This window comes from Poecilia reticulata, linkage group LG5, assembly GCF_000633615.1.
Source record: "Poecilia reticulata strain Guanapo linkage group LG5, Guppy_female_1.0+MT, whole genome shotgun sequence".
In the NCBI taxonomy this organism is placed as follows: domain Eukaryota; kingdom Metazoa; phylum Chordata; class Actinopteri; order Cyprinodontiformes; family Poeciliidae; genus Poecilia; species Poecilia reticulata.
Window position 1 is genome coordinate 3,200,331 of NC_024335.1, and position 21,365 is coordinate 3,221,695.

At 37.9% G+C, this 21,365-nt stretch overlaps 1 protein-coding gene across 1 annotated transcript; it reads left to right on the forward strand.

Annotated features, from left to right (window-relative positions):
* Positions 1–1,664: 1,664 nt before the first annotated feature.
* dennd6a (DENN/MADD domain containing 6A) lies at positions 1,665–19,574 on the forward strand. Its single transcript, XM_008408382.2, has 19 exons — positions 1,665–2,099; positions 2,592–2,630; positions 3,492–3,534; positions 8,368–8,480; positions 10,080–10,160; positions 10,819–10,924; positions 12,006–12,085; positions 12,774–12,833; positions 12,925–12,980; positions 13,513–13,635; positions 13,766–13,861; positions 14,827–14,921; positions 15,017–15,082; positions 15,164–15,228; positions 16,344–16,433; positions 16,505–16,668; positions 16,779–16,881; positions 18,125–18,199; positions 19,252–19,574. Exons 1-19 carry the CDS (start codon positions 1,869–1,871, stop codon positions 19,381–19,383), a joined length of 1,818 nt encoding a protein of 605 aa, XP_008406604.1. The 5' UTR covers positions 1,665–1,868; the 3' UTR covers positions 19,384–19,574.
* The last annotated feature ends 1,791 nt before the right edge of the window (positions 19,575–21,365 follow it).

A 21,365-nucleotide genomic window follows, 5' to 3' on the forward strand; every position in this document is an offset into this window, starting at 1 on the left:
TTATAAGTGTCCATTTAAGGATAAATTGGAGAAAAAAAAAATAGAAAAAGAATTCTATATGCTCAAGAGATTAGAATCTCCCCTTTGAAATCAATATGAGGAAAGAGTAATGGAAATTAGAAAAATGCAGGCGGATACAGTATGTGTAAAATGAAAAATTATGCATGTTAAAGTTTTATTATTCATGTTTTTCTGGGAATGTAGGTTACGACATAATATGGGTTAAAAAGTAAGAAGTGTGTGACAAAAAGTAATTTATAGTTTTTGCTGAACATGACATTTCTGGTCTCCACATTGTTATGAAAAATAACATTAGTGCCTATTTTATGGTTCTTCTTACTATGCCAAGAAAAATAAATATTTAATAATTTAAATGTGCAACTAAATTGCACATTTAATTTAGTTGCAAAAATCAACGTGAAAGGATTTAAAAACAAGATCTGGTCCATATCCATCTAAAGGATCTCTAAAAATATACATATTTTTAGATTTGTGCTTAAAATATAATCGGTTAACTTAACATATTATTTTATTGTGCTTTGAATCATGGCATATAAAATAAAATAAAAAATTACCATAATTTTGAAATTCAACATTTTTTAAAATGCATTGGGTCATACATATTATGATCCATGTTGATTATCTTTTATACTGATTTTCTGTTGGTGACAGAAATAAATAATGTAAACTGCTATTATTTGCTCAGTAAAATTTGGATTCATTAAATGGGAATCAGTCTCCCTTCAGGTTGTTCATCCATCTGTTTGCTCAGTGGAGGATGTATTAAAGGATTTGGGTAAAGCTGATTTACTCCTTTGGTCCTGACTCAGACTGACACTCAGACCGAACAAGTGATTCATTCAATTATGGGGCTTACTTTACGCCTTGAATCTGGAGCAGAGCAACACACTGCCGTACAAAATCAACGTTTTCGGTAAAGAATTCAGACTATTATCTCAAATTTCCGACTTTTTAAACAAAAATTTGAGGTTAAAGTCAGAATTATTTTTTCAGTTGCCATATATCCCTCCCTATATTCATGAATGAATGAAATTAGCTTTTTTTTTGTAAAGGTTGCATTATTAGATAATCTGAAGTAGTGAGGCAGCAAGAGAAATTGCAGTTATTTTCAATATTCTCAGCTGGAGTCCATCAATCAATCAATACATTTTCCTTTGGTTCTGTCCCAATACCAACAAAACAAGACAGCATTTCTCTGGGATCAAATACATGTTAATCAATGTATGATATAGTGATACCAGATGAAAAGCATGGACCGTTACCAATCAAATATTAAATGTCTATATTCAATCATATTCAATAATTTAGAATACAAGACCAGATGTTCATTTGTCATATTAAAAGTAGCTTTTGAAAATAACTTCCTATAATCAGATAATAAACATAATTTTCATTAAACACTTTTTAACTAACTGTTTTGGAATGATCTGATGTAATATAGTCATGTTTCCATTGTAAGTTGAAAATCATAATTAACAGACATAAAGGCTTCCAAACATCCATCTGTGTGGATTTAATCTATATGATGTGTTTCACTTAGTGAAAAAGTTCCTGAAATAGATGCACTATTCAATAATATTGATAGGATCTGTATTTTTGCTTAAACTCAAAGCAAGACTTGGAGTAACTCCATAAAGGTCAGGATTATGCGTCATTACGTCACGAGGTGCAACGACAGGACGTTGTTACGTATTGGCCCAGCTGCTTATGCTAAATGCTAGCTAAGTCTCTGGTTTCTGTTTTGCGGCTTTCTGTTGTCCTCCAACAGGACTCTGGGTAGAAAAACTTAATTTGTCAGGTCGGTAACAGTCCTTGCAGCACCTGGACGTCTGAGTCGGGTCGTGGTCATGGCTCTGCAGGGGCCGGAGGAGGTAGGGGAGCAGGTTGAAGAGCCGGAGGACCTGGACGACCAGGACGCTAGCAGCATCTCCCCGGCCGAGGAGATAACCCTTCCACCGGGGACGGGGGGCGACGAGGAGCCGGAGGAGGCTTTCCTCCTGCCGTGGGACCGCTTTTCCTCCTGGCTGCACTGCATTTGTGTGGTCGGCTTCGACCTGGAGCTGGGCCAGGCGGTGGAGGTAAAAACAACTCGGCTGTGAATGTTTTAGTTAGCAGCTGCTGGAGGCTCTGGCTATGTCCTGGAAAGTAATACACAAACTCATTTACTCAGATTTAGCTTCAAGTTTTTCACAGGAATTATTTTCTCCAAAAATATGTTAAACAGAACATTTTTAGTAAAAAGACTTTAAATGGGTTTCATTTTAGTTTCTGTTGAAATGTCAGCTTTCGTAAAGTTAGACTTGGACCAGAGAGGATATATTTTATCATTACTGTGGGATTTGGTAGATAAGAGAATGACCAGAAACAAGAAAAGTTTGGTCTGATTTGACTTCAGACAGTGAGGGAAGAAAGGTAGAGATGTTGTTTATACTCCAGACTATATTAAAAGATAATTAAATTGCATGTATTGCACAAGTCATACATCCCGAGACAAGATCCTGCTTTAAATTATGTTTAGTTAAACGGTGAAAACTGATGAACTCCTGTTTTATCGTTTAATTTTCTTCCAGGTAATTTATCCACATCATTCCAAACTGTCAGAGAAAGAGGTGAGTCAAACTTCATTGGACCTGGCTGTATCCAAATCACACGGTTTATCCATAGCACAAGGGTTAGACATTTAATATTGTTTATCTTTATTGTGGTCAAAAAATAAAAAACAGAAACGATCACTGTTATGGGGATTTTTCTTTAGAGCATCAACAAATATCAATAAACTGAAAATGTGATTAAATACAGTTGCTGTGTATTGTTTAGTAACAAAAACACAACATATTTATGTAACTGAAGTCCTGTAAAATCAGTATGTTTTTTTGGAAAAGTATTTGTGGTTACCTAATAAATTACAGCAAATAAGTTGTAGATATTTTTTTATGTCACTTCTGTCATTATCACTGTAAATATTACAAAATATTATGAGATCCGTAAGTAGCACTACGATGAAAGTTTGTTCAATACAATTATTCCCATTTCCTGTGATTTTATGGTTTTATATTGCAACATAGATTTGTAGGTGTGGAAAGACTTTCAGCAGGTAACCTGTGACTTGAAAAGTCACAGTAGTTCATGTGCGTAATTTAATTTAAATATTTTCTCTGAGGGCGCAAGAGAAAATCTGTCAGAGGCTGCAGAACATTTAAAACTGGGGCAAACATACAGCCGGAAAGCAAAACAAAACATAGTCATGTGTTAGAATGGCCTAGTCAAAGTCCAGACATAAATCCAACTTAGAATCTGATACTTAAACATTTTGAAACAAACTCAAAGAAAAGAAATACCGTTTCTGTACAAAGCTGTTGGAGACACAGGAGTGGGATTTGAAAGATGCAGAGGAAAGAAGAATAATCTCATGTTTGGTGTTGATGCTGTTGTCAGCAGTGAGTTAATGAGATAAATGTGTGTTCTTTCAGAAAACAAGCATCTGCTACCTTTCCTTTCCAGACTCCAACTCAGGTGAGTTCCTGTTTCAGCAGCTTCCTTCTCTTCTCTGCACCAGAACAATTAAAGCTTCATATAAGATGAAATGCCATCGTAAGACTAATTCATGCTAAACCAGGGGTGGGCAACTCCAGGCCTGGAGGGCCGGTCTCCTGCATGTGTGTGTCTCAACTTCAACACACCTGAGTCAAATAATGAGGTCGGTAGCAGGACTCTGGAGAACCTGACTGCACTTGGGAGGTGGTTCAGCTGTTGGATTCACGTGTGTTGGACCAGGGAGACGTCCAAGAGGTGCAGGACACCGACCGGCCCTCCAGGACCAGGATTGCCCACCGCTGTGCTAAGCGCTGTTGTTTAAACAAAGTTAGATTCTAACTAGTAATATGTGTGTCCATCATTATTAAATTTTAATTTATGAACATGAACAGCCTGACTGACATTATTTGACAAACTGGGAATAAAACCAGTTAAGCTCACATATTTTTATGTTCTCTGTGCAAAACAGTCGTTACCCATAAGGTTCCAGAGTGCAAAATTGACTTAAGTCATACTTTATTCATACCACTTTGAACACGACCCTCCTTCTACAGGCACATCTAAACATTTTATATTGTTTAACAGGTTAGGATATGGCAATACTAAATATGTTCATTAAATATTTTGCACAAAGTCTTTCTGAGATGATGTGATTTGGCTGTTTGTTTGTTTTTTAAATCCTTTGGCTGTTTCTAGAAATCCATTTGAAAAATGTGAATTTTACATAATAGTGATAATATTTTCTGTCCCTCATTTCAGAAAGCTAAGCTCTTGTCTAGATTCACCACAAAGAGAGAAATATTTCAAGTAGTAGATTTAATGATTCTGGGTCAAGTGGCCCATGGTCCATCTGAGCACAGTGGCTCTGGAGGTTCTGACTCAGTCCAGTCCTGGTGAAGCTTAACAATCCCTTCAGGGCTGCGGTTATTCTTGTTGCTGGTACACTTTTTCCTTCCACTCAACTTTCTATGAATATGCTAGGACTTTTCCACAATATCCCAATTTTGCGAGACACTGAATTTGTGGTTTTTATTCTCTTTCACCCCGTTTTCACCAGCTGTGTTTCCATCCACCTTATTATTGCACAATTTGACATTTTAAATATAAATTTGCTTAATTTAAACACCAATTTTGAACAAACTGTCGTTTTTTGATAAAAAAAAAGTTTTTCGATAGGATGAGTTTTGTTCCCCCCCTTTTTTTAGCTGTATTGCAATTGGTTTATTTCACAAAACTGCAGTGGAAACACTTTCACACACATGATCAACAACCGAATGGTGGAAAAGGCCACAAAGAAGAAGACAGGAAGCAGTTGGAGGATGATGGTTTTTAATTACTTACCGCATGAACAAACTTGTTCTTGTGTGGTTTTTAATTGAGTTGAAATGCATATAAATTATTTTATTTTCTTTATTAGTGGAATATTAAAGTTTTGTGCACATTTGTAATGTAAGCGCAGAACTCAGTAGCTAGTAAGCAGAGTCCACCTGTGTGCAACTGACTGTCAGCACACAGAGGTTTGCTGGAGAACAAACAGCGTGTTACCAAAAGTCAGTGTTTATCCGTCAGCCCCACGGAGTCAGTGACCTTTTTAAAAATGCTTCACCCAGTTCAGAGTAAACGCAGACCAAAGTGGATCAGTTCCTGAAACCGCTCGCAGACGGAGTAAAGCTGCAGCGGCGTTACGTGTGAATGCAGAGTGACAGTTTGCCCTCAGGTGTGTTTTTGTTCTCTGTGAGTCAGCAGGTGTTGAAGATGAGGAACCCTCAGCCTTCAGTCCAGTGATGGGATGAGGACAAAATGCTTTCAGACGTATATAGAAACCGTCATGCAGACGTTCTCTAGAAGCAAAGAGACTTTAAAATCCAGACCTGCATCTTGGATTCTCCATGTTTCACATAATTCACATTCAGATCTTGACATCAGTTGGCGTTTAGTTGGCTTTCTGAAAAGGGAAGCGCATTCTGAAACGTGGTTGGAGTGTTATTTTGCTTCTCGGCTCAATCGGTTTACATCAGGAAAAGGAAGGTTTAATCTGAGACGCATGAAAATAACAAAGATGTTTTAACTGATTGTGTGACGCAACGCAGATCTTTTCTGATGAGCTGTGATACTCGGATTTAATTTTGATGGATGAAGACTAACAACTTCTGGTAAATTTGTGTTTTGCTTCCTCAACCAACCAACACTGACTAATCAGCTAACCAGGCTGATCTTTCACTTCCAGCATGAACAATGCCTTTAAAAAGATGGTTTCCCTTTTTTTTATTGCTTTTATAAATCAATCCTGATCACCAAAATGTGTCTTTTTTGACAAACAAATTCTTTAATGTCAAAGTAAAAAATGATTTCTACAAAATGATAATTAAGTCCAAATATTTAACATAAAATAAGTGCTTAATTATTCACCTGCGTTTAAAGTGACTGACCTAATTCAACAGAGTTAAGTGTTTCACAATGATTGTAGTGGAGATCATGTGATCTGATCCAACCAATCAGAGAAACGGGTACTGAAAAGTTCTTTGCTGTTTTTATCAGTTATTATTAGTTGAATATTGCTTAGTTTTAGTTTAGTTTTTATTTGTTATAGTACTAATTTTATTTTTTTCATACTTACATTAATTTTTAGGTGCAGAATTTAAAAAAAGTCATGTTTATGTGTACATTGGGTAATGAATACTTTTTAAGTTGTTGTTGAACAGCCGTCTGACTGATGTTTTCTCTCAGCCATTTTGTGGGCTAGCGTGCGCGCCACCAGGAGGAATATGGAGTGACGTAAATTGCCAAAAGCTGACGTAATCAATTTGGGGAATCAATTTCTATCAATATTTATCTTTTTAAATTGAACTTTAATTAGAATTACAGAAATTTGTATTAAGATCTTTAAATGTTTTATAGCGAGAAAAGACTGAACATGAGAATTCAAACTGAGGAGCAGTTTAAATTCCCTCAGGATGGATGTTCTTGAACGCAGCACGACATCCTGGAATCTTCTAGGAGCTGATTGTTTATTTGTCCGCGCTGCGAAAGTCCATCAGGGCATCAGTATCTTAAAACTTTGATTCAGAGTTTAATTTTATCTAATGACTCACACTCCATCCGCCAGGAGGTAACTGGGAGGGTGCAAAGATCAGGTTGAGGTTAAAGACCCTTCAATGATTGTGCACTTCCTGGTTTCCCTTTTCCTCTTCCTGTTTGTGTCAAGAACCTGGAACGCCAGGAAGACGCTCAAGAGTTCACAAATGCGTCTAAACAAATGAATATTTCTGGCTTGAATAACTTTAGGTTTGATGTGCAAAGGTGACTGAAGGCAAAAAAGGAGACGTTTTCTCTTGTTTTTAGAAAACGAAAGAGTAGCTTCGTAATATTATCACTCAATGCACAATAGAAACAATAGAAATTTGTATTTTAAGCTATTAGTGTTTCAAAATCTTCTTCAAGGAGATGTCAGATTAAATTAATCATGTGTATATACTGCAAATTAAGACATTATAGGCAGGAGAACCAGATTATTTATAAATTAGCGTGATGGAAGTAAAAGTAGGAAAGTGATTCTTTGAGATTTAGTGATTTCGGTTAATGTCCCATCAAGTTTTATGTATCAAAAAGTCATAAAAAGCATAATTTATACAAATATAAACCAGCTTCAAAGTGCACAATCAGATCAATTTTAAAGCAGCAGTGGTAAAAAATCTTATGTAAAGATTTTTTGAGCTTTACATAATGTTGTAATGTTATTCCCTCATCAAAAACATACATGGAGTGTTGCTTTGATTCTTTCATGCATATTTGAGAGATGCTTTAATCTCCATGGCAACGGTTCAGCTGTGCTAAACGCCTGGGTGGACCTAGCACCGCCTTGAAGACGTAGCTCCTCCTCAGAGTTACAGTTTCCAAACTTCAGGTCTTCCTCCTCACAGAGCAGCCCTCCCAGGCAGCTTGGCTCCTTCAGACTAGCCAGCAGTAATTAGCAAACACCTGGTGGAACTGCACATCTGTTGAGCTCATTGTAGGAGCTACCTCTCAGAGCAGTGCAGGTAAAAACGTTGTTAAAGGTTTTAACAGAGGAGCCATGTTGTGATGGCTTCCTGAAGGTGGAGTTTCAGAAAGAGCAGGAGTTTTTAAAGAGACAGACGCCCAATTTCAAGGCATTAAATTAGGAAATACATTTTTTAAGTCATATTTGATATATGTAGCATTTTTATAACAACTGGAGGTAACATAGTTACTTTCTTATGCTATAAAATGCACTGTTTGCCTGGAAGACACATACTGGCCCTTTAAGTTTTTCTGTTTATTTCGATTTTGGCTTACAGCTGTTGAAAATCCAAAGAATCAATTTCTCAGAAAAATACAGTATTTCATAAAACCAAAACAAGATTTTTATTACTGAATGTGGGTCTGCAGCTATCAAAAAAGGAACCAAACTGACATTTAGCTTTTTTTCTGTGGAGCAACTTCAGTAAAAATTCAAACTATCCAGAAAAATCATAGGCTAGACTTCCAAGAGAGGGACTGAGTAGAGACTAAGTGAGGCTGGTCCAGGACCTGTGTTGTGACTAGACAGCGCGGTGAGGTGTGCTGTGGGAAGACAGGGAGGCAGCTCTGCTAGTATTTAGTGTGGAGCCTTCTTTACATTTCTTAATTAGACCTTATGAACTTCAACGGACAAACATGTTTGATGTCCAAATGATTAATTGCTTTCAGGAGAAATGTCAGTAGACGTAACACTTGTATCTGTCTTGTATCCCAGTCTTTAGCTTTTTTAACCTGATGCAGCATTTGAAACAGCGTTTCGTGTTGTGTTTCTAGGTTGCCTTGGCGACACGCAGTTCTGCTTCCGCTTTCGACAGGGATCCAACAGGAAGTCGTCCCTTGGGTGTTTCCTGGAAAACACGGATCGAGACGCGCCGCCCTGCCTGAAGGTTTGGGCCTTAAGGAATACATTTGGCCACATTATTAATAATAGCAGCAGCTAATCCCTTCCATTACACCTTGATGGGGCAGAGAGGCAGCTGCAGTGAGAGGTTAACGTCTGACATTTAGGTTCTCCAACACCTTGGCCAGAGGAATGAGCTTATAAACTGCTTTCTGTTTCTTATAGTACTGCAATAAAAGTCGTGTGGTGGTCGGGGCGCCGAGGCAATCCACCATGTTTTTGTATTAAAAGATGTTAAGTTGGGAGGAAATGTAAAAATATTACTGGGTATTTATATTTTACTGGAAAACATCGCTAGTGAAAGCTACTTAAACCCACAATTAGCCTTAAAAACAACAAATCAAAAAATACAATTAAAATGAATATCAATTATTTGCACTTCTGTTAAATAAAAGTTAAGTCAGCGGCTCCATCAGGCCCCCCAGGGCTTCAGGGGCCCCATAAATATTTTAACACAGATACATAAATGTAACATTTATTTATTCAGATTATCAATGCTGCTAAATTTGATTTAATTGTTTCAGTACATAATTTCACAAATTTTAAATAGTTTAACATTTAAATTTAGATTTTAAGGAGCTGGAAAGTTTCATTTGTAAAAGTTCAAAGAACAATATTCATAGTTAGATTGTGTTGTTACCATAGCAACAATCTGATGCTCTGAGTTTAATCTTTGAGTTTGAGCTCTGTTTGTTCACAAATATATCTCAGTAAAATACAATTATCATTCTTATATGTTCTTGGCAGCAAGAGGGGCCCCTAAGTCAAATTCTGCTCCAGGCCCCATACAGCCTTGGACCGGCCCTGCATGATGAGTTAAATTCGCTGCACGACTCTGAGATGCGCAACAAACGGGAGATTTAATTTAATGCTGCTAATGTGGCTTCAGCCTGTGTTCAGTTTGAGGGAAAGGAGGCGCACGCAATTCGCGCTGAGGTAAACAAACTTCGGACAGCGCGAGGCAACGCACAGAGGCGCCAGTGGTGTGATTGGTCCGTGTTCCCGGCTTTGTGGCCCCTTAAATGACTACAAACCCAGATTTTAGGATGTGGAGCTTCAGTAAGCTGCTGGTGGAGTAATTCTGCTCCACCAGCACAACCCTCAGTGCAACAGCGACGCTTGCAGTCCCATTTTAAAAAAAAAGAAAAGAAAAAAAAAAGAAATAATAATAATGTAATTATTATTTTTCAGAAAACAAAAACAAGCAATGCCTTGCCTGGCGGGCCACCAGGCTTATAATACACTGGGGGAAAAACCCTGGATGCTTTTAGTGCAAAATACTAATTTTATGTAGACTGTTGTTGTTTTTATTGCATTTTTTGAGCTGCTGAGGATCTTAATTTCTCATTGGGGATTAATAAAGTATCTGCCTCTATCTATCTCTCTAGCTAATTCATTGGCCATCTCTCTCTCTATCTATCTCTCTTTCTCTTTAGCTGTCTTTTTCCCTAGCTATCTCTGTAGCAACCTCTCCAGATATTTCCCTATAGTTATCTCTCTCCGTCCATCTCTCTCTGCAGCTATCTTCTGTTTCTGTTTATGTCGTTGTCATGCAGCTGTGTGTATCTTTGTCTCTATGTTGCAGCGGGAACAAGGCCATTACTACGGCTATGTGTACTTTCGTCAGGTTCGAGACAAATCCCTGAAGAGAGGATACTTCCAGAAGGTCAGTGCAGATCTGCAGCTCTGCTCTGACTAAAAGCCTGTAACTCTGAATTCATTTGCCTCGGACGACTTGTGTTGATAAATTCACTGTAATCACACGTTTTTAATTATCATCTTTTGCACTGAACAGGTGGAGTTACTTTTAGTTAAAATAAGACCCTGTGTAGATTTAGCAGTTGGGGAAATGTTAAATTCTCACATTTAAATTCTTTGAATAACTTCAGGTGAGCAGGAAATGGGTTTTTTTGTTCGTTTTTTTGTTGGAGGGACTTAGAGATGAGCCTGAAATGGCTGGTTGAGGAAATAGAGAATGAGATCATGCATTAAAGTTGGTTCAGCCACATTAACAATGAAGCCTGCATCCTAGTTTTTCCATGAAGCAGTTCTTGTTGTTGTTGTGTATTTGGTTATTTTGTAATGATTTAACAACTAGGAAGGCCGACTTGGTTTGTTGTTTCCTTTCTTTTTGATTATGTGAAACAAATTACTGGAAACATAAATCATTTTCTGGCATCTTTTAGATCAAAATGAGTTGGCCATCATTTCCCAGAACAGTGTGATTGATGTTCCTTATCGTTTATCAGTGGTTGTAAAACCGACCTTGCAGAATAACTCCTGACTTTTGCCTGTTGTTGTTGAATGTCTTGTGTGTATTTCAGTCTCTGGTTCTGATCAGCAAGCTGCCGTATGTGACCTTCTTCCACTCGCTGCTGAAGATCATGGCTCCGGAGTACTTTGAGAAGCAGGAGCCGTGCCTGGAGGCCGGTCAGTCGCAGCTTCTCTCGCTCTTCGTCTCTGTCGGCTCAGGGTGTATATGCAACAGTCAAAGCATGAAAAAGTTGAGACCAAAGCGCCAGACTGAAGACTTTTATCATCCAGTTTTTGGTAGAAGGACAGGGAAAGCAGAAAAACGATAAATCATGCAAATGAAAATGATTGAGTTTGTTTTAATTTATATGATTAATTGATTTATTGTGACAGGACTATGCATTTATTTGCTGTCTGTGCTGTCTGAGGTCTCTACCAGCTTTCCACGTTTAGAGGCTTAAATTGTTGCCACTGTTAGCAGAAAAGTATCTCAAGATCAATGAAGATCAGATTAGCTTTCACCATTTTCAGGAAAAAATTATAATTTCTGTGAATGTCATGAAAACGGGACATTTGTCGACCCAGTCACTAGGAAAACATTAAATCATTTTTTTTCCATTTCAGCAGAACTGTTTTATTAAAGTAGTTGCTTCTGGCCGTCCTCTGCTGTTTTGACATTTACCAACTTAGTTGTTCTTTGTTACAATTATTGTAAATTTGCAATAATATGTGTAATATGTGCAATGTGTCCAGAATAAAGCCATTCTAACTCGCTAATGGAGCTGGACAACATGGCTGAAAAACTTATCACAATTTCATATCTTTCGATATTGATAACTCGGTTTTTCAGTTTTAAATATCTAAAACGTTGCCTAACCTTCTTGTTTAATCTACAGTTTTCACTCCACCGTTTTTTTTTTTTTTTTTGTTTGTTTGTTTTAAGCAGTTATGAGACATGGTGGCGAAACATTAAACTGCTGCTGTGCAAGTTACTCAACAGGTCGTTGCTAGGCAACCAAAGAACGAATGAGTTGCTAGGTAACCAAAGAGTGAGAGAGTGAGTTAGTTGATCGCACCAGCCTTTATAATTTAAGACCAGTTTCTCTTTAATCCGAAACAATTTCATCTGGATCAGATAATGTAAAGCAGAAATGTTCATAACATAAATTTTACCGTCTGCGTTTAACTGCGACAGAACAGAGACGATTCCGGAGTGGATGCCTTCGTCTTGTTGAATCTTTTTTTCTGTGTTTGTTAGCCTGTAACGACATCGACCGCTGGCCGACGCCGCATCCTGGACGAGTCCTGACTCTGCCGATCATGGGCGTCGTCATCAAAGTAAGTCCCACACAGGCCTGATGGGAAGAAACAAGCCTTTGTTTTGATTTAGGCCGAACCAGGATTGTAAAAGGTGCAGCTGGGACAGTATAATGTAAAATGTTATATGTTATAATGTTATTCCATCATCAAAAACACACCTGGAGTTTTGCCTTGATTCTTTCATGGATGTTTGAGAAATATTTTAATCTCCATGGCAACCATTCAGCTGTGCAAAACACCTGGGTCCTTCAAACTAGCCAGCAAGAATTAGCAAACATCTGCTGAGCTCATTATAGGAGCGAAGTTGCAGTGCAACCCTGGTAGAAATGTTAAAGGGTTAACAGAGGAGTCATGCTGACTTCCTGGAGGCGGAGTTTCACAAAGAGGAGGGGCTTTTAAAGAGACGGAGCCCAATTTCATTGTGTTAAATAGCAACGTAAAATTTATTTTAAGTAATATTTGATTAATACAGCATCAATTGAAGGAAACAGTTACTTCATTATTCATTATGCTACAAATTGACTCCATGTAAACGCATAATACAGCCCCTTCAACAGTAGTAAATTTATTCACCTTAGCCAATAAAAATGTTTGAAACGACTTTATTTGTGGATTTGTTGTAATTTAGTTCCATGCATCAGTGTTTTATTTTTGCAGAATATGGGTCGGACCTCAGTTTTTATATTTACTTTTCTACACGCTGCAGGTTCGCATCCCGACCTGTTACGATAAACCAGGAACCTCCCAGTTGGTCCAGTCAGCCCAGGTAAACGATCCCAGACAGGATTCACGTCTCTGCGTCTCATTTTACTCATTTTGTTTCACACATTGAGCTGAAGAGGGATTTCTGCTTTCAGGGCGACAGTTTGGTTTCTATCATTCTGCCGACGATCCATGAAGTCGACCTGTTCAGGTGAGACTGGTTCTGTTCAGGTGAAACTGGTTCTTCCTCTGTTTGTCTCCATCTGCTGCTCAGTGGGTGGAACTGCAGCGTCTGTAAACCTTTCACCTTTGGAGGTGAAGTAAAGCCCAAACTGTTAGAAAGTTTTCATTTTAGTTTAAATGTTTTCTGAAACTTTTTCTTGCAACGTGTTCTCTTGACTACTCGATATGAAAAGGTCAGATGGTTCTCTGGTTTATTTCTGCAAGTTAATCTTCTTACAGCTCGGAAACAAAATTCACAGTTATTTGGCCAGTAAAACAAAAAAAAAAAGCTAAATTTGTACAATACATCTGATTCCTGGTTTTCATTTATCGCTCTGGTTGACTTGGTGGTTACAGCCTTGAACTAAACAAACTTAATCAGATTAAAAAACATTTTCTGTAACTGTCAGACTCTTGTTCCGTCAGGAAGAGGTGAATTTGTGAGCTAAAATCTTCCTGTCATTGCCACATTTTCAGCCCTGTTCTGACCAGTTGTCTGATAAAACCTTTCCTCCGTCCAGGTGCTTCTACCCGGTCTTCTTCCACATCCAGATGCTTTGGGAGTTGGTGTTGCTCGGGGAGGCCCTGGTTGTCATGGCGCCGTCGCCCGCTGAGTCGTCAGAAACCGTGCTGGCGTTGGTGAGGTGAGTCGAGACGTTTCTGGCTCGCCTGGAGCCGACGTGCTGCAGCAGATCTAGAAGCGTCTCCTGGAGAACGGGTCTGTGTGACGGACAGATTTATTGAGATGAACCTGTCCTCTTTGTTTCTCTGCAGCTGTGTCTCTCCGCTGCGTTACTGCAGCGACTTCAGGCCGTACTTCACCATCCATGACAGCGAGTTTAAGGAGTACACGACCCGGACGCAGGCTCCGTGAGTCAAAATGAGCCGCCGAACACGCCTGTTACTGTTAAGACTCTGAACATACGGGAGAAAGAATCACAGCAGGGATTTTCAGTTACTTTTCTCATGACTAGACCCGTCATGACAATAACCAATAAATCTGTTAATCGCACTGATAAATTAAAATTAACTCAATAATTTGCATGATTTATTGTTTTTCTCTTTTCTCCAGTTCAATGCAATCAGACAGAAACATAACATTACATGCTTCTCTGTCACATAGTGGAAGAAAGAATTAATTCCACTGCTAAATATTTACATTTTTACATATTTTTACACACTGAGATGACAATAAACAGGTTTCTAGCTGTTGTTGTAACCTTAATGACGATATCTGTGTAACTAATGCACAGAAACGTCTTAACTATTCATACGACTATTAAATAATGCTGCTAAAGTTTACATATATAATTGATTAGCTATAAGAGCCAATTAATGACCTAATTCAACAAGAGAAGCGGTGGGAAAAAAATCTGCATTTTTAACGTAAAACATGTTTCCCCACACAAAACTGACAATAGACGGGTTTCTAGCTCTGTTATCTAGTTCACAGCTGAAACACAGAAACATTATTTATTTATTCTGCAGATTATCCATCATATCAGGAAAAACCAGCTGGTTCGTCAGGAGTTTTGACCTGCAGTCTCACTGAACTTCACAGGTTTTATCACCAGTTTTAAAACTGGAATCAGATGTGTTTTAATTAGAAAATTGTTTTCAATAAAACCATTTCAACCATTTTTGGAGATGCAAAAAATGTCAAAAATGACAAAAAAAACTCTGTAAGAGGCGAAACATTTGGTGTAACTGGAAGTACAGGGAGGCAATTTTAGTTTTCTGGACCTGGTTTGCATTTTCACAAAGACTTAACTTGGTCAAATACATAAAAGTGAAACTAATAACCATGAATTAATGGTTGGTCTCTGAATCTGCAGGCCGTCGGTCATCCTGGGTGTGACCAATCCCTTCTTTGCAAAGACTCTGCAGCACTGGCCGCACATCATCCGCATCGGAGACATGAAGCAAGCAGGTGAGCTTTACCGACTCAGTGACAACTTTATTCTACATTACGCATGTAATTTATGATGAATCCTCCCCTCGGTTTTAAATGTTTGTTTCTCCCAGGAGAGGTGGCCAAGCAGATGAAGGTGAAGAAACTGAAAAACCTGAAAACTCTGGACTCCAAACCCGGTAAAGACTCTTCATTGTTGGAGCTGCCAGCTGATCTCATTCCTGCCTCTGTAAACTGATCTCAGTGTGTTTTCATCACAGGTGTGTACACTGCCTACAAGCCATATCTCAACAAAGACGAAGAAATCATCAAGCAGCTCCAGAAGGTAACAGCCCGTCTCCTCGCTGCCTGGCGCGTGTTGCTGCGTGTTTTTAAAGCAACCGGGGCTGAAGGAGTCGTAAAGCGTCTGCAGATCACATCTCTCATCTCCTGAAGTTATTGCTTGTTTGAACACATCGCCTCTCTTCTGTCTGGTAGAAGCAAAGACACGAAGATTTATGTTGGATAATTTCTTATAGGGGTAACAGAGCATGAAGCAACACGAGGGATGTTGCCTTGCAGCAGAAACATGACTGCTGGGTTAATCTGTCTCTAATTGGCAGAGGTGGGCAGTAACTACTTACAGTTACTTCAGTAACTTTTTTTGAACAATAAGGAATATTTTCACTACACTGTACTTTTTACTTTTACTTGAGTAATTTAATTGTAAAGTATCTCTGCTCTTATTTGAGTAAAATTTCTGGATTTTCTACACTGAATGAAAAACTAACATGTTTTAACCAGAAACTCACCAGACACAGAGACACACCTGCAGTTTCTGTCAAAGTTTTATCATTTTTTTATTTAATTGAAAGAAACTGATTTGGAAACATTTATTTACATTTTTTGTTATTTTTATAAATTATCATTTTGGTCTTTAAAATGCCAATTTTGCCAATCTGTAATTTTTAAGTATTAAATGATTGATAATCTGATCAGTCACTCAGGACTTGAACAGACTTTTTACCAACTACAAGTTACAAACTTTTATTTTTACTTGAGTAATTTCTTGGACGGCTGCTTTTTACTTTTACTTGAGTAAAATATATTCAAGTGGTGCTTCTCTTACTTCAATAAAGTTTTTGGATACTTTACCCACCTCTGCTAGTTGGACTCATGACCTTTGGGACCACGGCGATCTGACCCTTAGCTAGCGAAGCAATCATATTTAATAAATTTATAGAAATAAATCTATTAAATCCACACATATTGACATTTCATGCCTTTATTTCTGTTGATTATGAATTTACCCAAAATTTTGGTAGTTTTAAGTTCAGTAGTTGAAAATGCTTAAATGTTTCTGTGGAAAAAGTCTACAAACCCTGCTTATAACACCTGATAATATCCGTTATAAAATTCTGAAGCATTAACGGTTTTAACCCGTCTGCTTCTGTTTTTCAGGGCGTCCAACAGAAGAGACCGTCGGCGGCTCAAAATGCGATTCTTCGACGGTACTTTTTAGAGCTGACTCAGAGCTTCATCATTCCGCTGGTAAATGTCGTCCGTTTTATCCGTCATCAAAGCACACAGCAGGGGTTAAACGCCGAGTCGGGTCGTTGCAGGAGCGATACGTGGCCAGCCTCATGCCTCTGCAGAAGTCCATCAGTCCCTGGAAGAGTCCGCCTCACCTCCAGCCTTTTGTCCAGCCGGACTTCATGAAGACTCTGGAGAAAGCAGGACCGCAGCTCACCTCCAGGCTCAAAGGAGACTGGATTGGACTCTACAGGTGCCAGCTGCTGTATAATAAAGCTGTACCTCTGTAAATATCGATACACGCAGAAACAAAGTGATGTAAACCTCTGAGTCGTCGTGAACTCCTGTGGTTTTTATTTTTAGGCATTTTCTAAAGTCTCCCAACTTTGACGGCTGGTTCCGGAGCAGGAAAAGAGAAATGACTCAGAAACTGGAGGCTCTGCACCTCGAGGCTCTGTGTGAGGAGGTGAGCGAGTGAAACCCCAGAACCACAAAGCAACACGAGGAAAAAACATAAACCAGAAGAAATAACTGGGGAAATTTAACAAACTTCTATAACATGTGATCCATTCATTCATCCAGCCACCGGGGGCGCTGTTGTAAAAATGAGACACTCACTGCTGGTTCTCCTCAGCTGGCGTTGAAGCGTCTCCCTTTACATCCCGAAACTCAATGAAAACTTGACATGGAGCTACCAAATGCAGCAGCGAGCTGCTGACATTCAGCTTGTTTGGATCCAGTTGGTCATTTTTATTGCTAGGATCTGTTTTTTATGTCCCGTTTTGTTTATTTTACCACTTCTGCATTTGTGGAATGGAACTTCATAGTGTAACTTGGTTGTTTTTGATGAGTTTGTGTATAAAAATATTTCATATCCTGAGAAAGGACTGCAAACTAAACGTGGATAGGCACACCGCTTGAATTTTACTGATAAATTGGAACATAGTCTCAACCCCGGTCTAAATTCTGCAATATCTAAATAGATTAACTTCTTCTATCTATATTAAAATAGGAATATATCTAAATAGATTAACTTCTTCTATCTATATTAAAATAGGAATGTGACCAAATTTCTAAATGTATTTCTAATTTCGGGTATGAAGATTTTTGCGACATGAGGCAAACGAGTAACACTTCTGTTAGGAAGCAACATGCATTATGTAAGTATCTTTGTAGAAATAGTAAATTCTCTGCATGTGACGCAAGTTTGAATCAAAAGATTACTTTAGATTATAAAACTAATATATAAACCATGAAATAAATAACTTTAATAAGGGATCTTTCAGTATTAAACTGTGTTTAAAACACTGTAATGATGAAAAAACACTAGTTGTTTACAAACACGTTTTTTTAATCTCAATTTCAAAGTCAATAAAATGTAAAAGTTTGTTTCATTCCTTAAGTGCCTGGTGGATCTAATCAGCATCATACCTAAATACACAGTAGTAGCAGGTGCAGTATTCACATTAATAATTTCTAATTAATTTATCATCTGATAGACAGAAAAACACCAATAACACATTTTTTGTACAATTATATAATCAGATATTAAGGGGTTAAAATGTACTATTGTTAACAGATATAGTTTTTTTTTTTTTTATAAAACATTAACATTAAAAGAAGTTTATTGGTGAAATTAAAACATTCCGTTAAACCTGCTGGGAGTCTGACTGGTTTCAGGAATAAGAAACTTTTGTTTCTGTCTGCAGGACCTTCAGCAGCGAATCCAGAAGCACACGGAGGTGGAGGTGGTTGATCTGGTTCTGAAGCTCAAAGACAAACTGGTGAGCACAAACTCCAGTAAAATGGATTGTGTTCAGGTGCGCTCAGTAGTCTGGAAATTACAGCAACAAGTCAGCGTTGCATTGCTTCGGTGTGGAGAGCTACAGATGGCATCTGTTGCTGTAGTGGGAGATTTATTCTGGGCCTGATTTAAGCCCAGAATAAAGTTGTATGACAAAGTTAAAATAATATGAGAATAAAGTGATATTAGTGATAATTTTACTGATAATTTTTTTAATTTATATTAGGAATGTTGAGCATCTTGTGACGTTACACTTTGGTAAAAGTTTTACAGATAATACTTAGTAGAAATACTTAATCTTTCAACTCATCAGCATCAAATTATCATCAGTAGCAGGAATTTTTTATTGCTTAAAATTGCATTAAGCTGCTGCTGCATGAGTAGGCCTGTCACAATAACAAATTGTCCCAGAAGTTATTGCAATAAATGACAATATTGTTGTTTTAACACCAGATTCGATTATTGAAGTTAACGATAACGGCAGGATAATACCGTTTATCAGTCCTCACAGATCGATAAACTTTAAATTCTAATGAAGATTTAACTCTGGAGCGAGATAACGTTTTAAATATCCAAAAAACAGAAACAACAAATACAATTAATTATAAAGTCTCTGTAAGCAAAATTGTCCTTCAAACATTGGATTTATTAAGTGTGAAGACTTTTATCATCCAGTTTTTGGTAGAAACGGAGAAAAACGATAATCATGCAAACACAAGTTATTGAGCTCATTTTAATTTATTATGTTGCTAATTTACTTCTTGCTTATTGTGACAGGCATAGGTAAAATTTTATTTATTCTGCTAATATTATGACTGAATTCTCTTAATTAAGCAAAAATTCTCATAACCTCGCTCTGATACTCACCGGAGAAAAAAATGTTTTCCATCATTTGAAACTTTTTCATTTTTGAAAAGGAAGCAAAAAACAAAAACTGATTACATTTATAAATGGCATGAAAAAGATTTCATTTTATTCCTTAGCCCTTTTTAAAGCTCTAAAAATCAAAAGTTTTGACGTTTTGTGCTGCAGAGCCAGGCGGAGCGGGAGCAGCTCCCGGTCCGGCCGGGGACTCTGTCCAAACTCAGAGCCCACATCGAGGCCGTCATCCTGGCCTTACCAGAGGACCTGCAGGGCATCCTCCACAAGCCGCCCACATCCTGATGACGCCACTCCTCAGCTCGGAAACGGGTCCAGCTGCTGGCGGGACTGAGGCCCGGCTGGAGGCCTGCTCGGCTCAAACGCAACGCGCTAACTCAGCGTTGGGAATCATGTGGTCTGGACTGGCCTGGAGCTGCCAGATGGAGTGTTTTGTTTGGGAAATAAAGGAGAGCTGATCACGTTCTCACACAGTCCACTACTAATCCTGAACCTGCGGTGAGTAGCGGACAGGAAAACTGACTCAACATTTTTACTTCTGAACATCTTCGGTTCCCATTTTTGAACCGGGCTTCAGAGTTTTCATCCTTTTTTTGTTTTCTTTAAAGAAAGTGCCCAACACACTCGCATGCCCTCACACACACACACCCAGACGTATGCAAACAAACTGAACCGAGCAGAGCCAAGCAGTGCATTATATTTATATTCCACAGAAATGTTCTTAATGGAAACACAAACAGCATTCAGAACCAGCAACCTGCTCTAATCCTGCTGCTGTGAAGCGTTGCTCAGGAGCCACAACACCACTACCAGTCTCACATATCTCTGCATTGGGTAGCTAACCGTCTCTGCAAGAACATCCTGCAACATGCATGGTGCACATTTTATTTGTTTTTGTCTGAACGCTGAATTTGTGTCCATTTTTAACTGAGCTGAGTGTTGAAGAAGCAACAGTGGTGCATTTTACACCTCAAAAGGAAGTTTTCTTTCATTTCTAGTGCAAATATGTTCACCTGAAAGAAGACAAAACTAACTTACAAGCAACTTTTCAGCAAGATATGAGAGCTTATTTTCACCAGTTAATTCTTGAAAATCAATACTAATTACACTAGATTATTTTCTTATAACAAGACATTTTACCATAAGATAAATAAACATCAATTTTTACTTAATACAAGCTCCTGTATCTTATTACTTGTAAATTAGTTTTGTTTTATTACAAGTGTACCAAGATATTTTGTGTTTTTCAGTGAACCCGGTGACCACACTGCAAAAACACCAAATCTTTTTTGTCAAATTTTGAATGTATTTTATTACACTTAAAAAAGAAAACTAACTTATAAGTAACTTTTCAGCATTTGATTTAAAAATTACTAGTTTCACAGGCAGATTATTTCACTGATTACCGGGGGAAAATGTTTTAAGTGTAATAATCTGCGAGTGGAAATAGTAAAACAAGCTTCTATGTATTTCTTGCTGAAAAATTAAAAGGTTAAGTGTTTTGTTTTATTTCAAGTAAACCAAGATATTTGGACCAGAAACTAGAACAGAAGGACTTGGTAAGATTTAGGTTTTTTTTTGCAGTGTATTGAGAAAAAAGAGGCATGAAGTTATAATAGCAAAAAAAATCATAAACAGAATATTTAGACCATATTTAGATGTGGTCATTACATTATGAGGATAAGATTTCAACATCAGAATGTGAAAACTCTTACAAATGTGAAAATTAAGATGCAGTTTATCATCATGCATTTAATTTAAAATGTAGATTTTTGCTCCTGATTTACTTTTTCTTCTGCTGATGAGTGTGGGATATATTTGACTGACCAGCAGTGAAATTAATGCAGACATAAATATACAGACTAATGTATAAACCCACCTTTTAATATTACTTTAATAACAGGGAATTAATGATGAATGCTTCGTTTCCACTGAGCGGTTTGGATCAGTAATGTGGGCTTTCACACTGAAACAGACAAAATGGCGTCCTAAACCGCGCCGGTCCATATTACTCTCTGGAAACGAGGCAGAACGTCACCATAAATGAACACTAGCTGCTCTGATTCAATCATCTGACATTATTTCAACTATTTTATGCTAAACTTTGGATTTCTGCTTCAGATTTGCTGCATAAATGAAGTTTTTCCATTGACTTATGGCCTTCATGACAAACAGGATGCACAAATTGGAATTGTGAACTTTCTCTAATCCACACCAAGTCAAATCTTTACGTACAAGTTTAAATATTGTTCATTGTTTCCCATTAA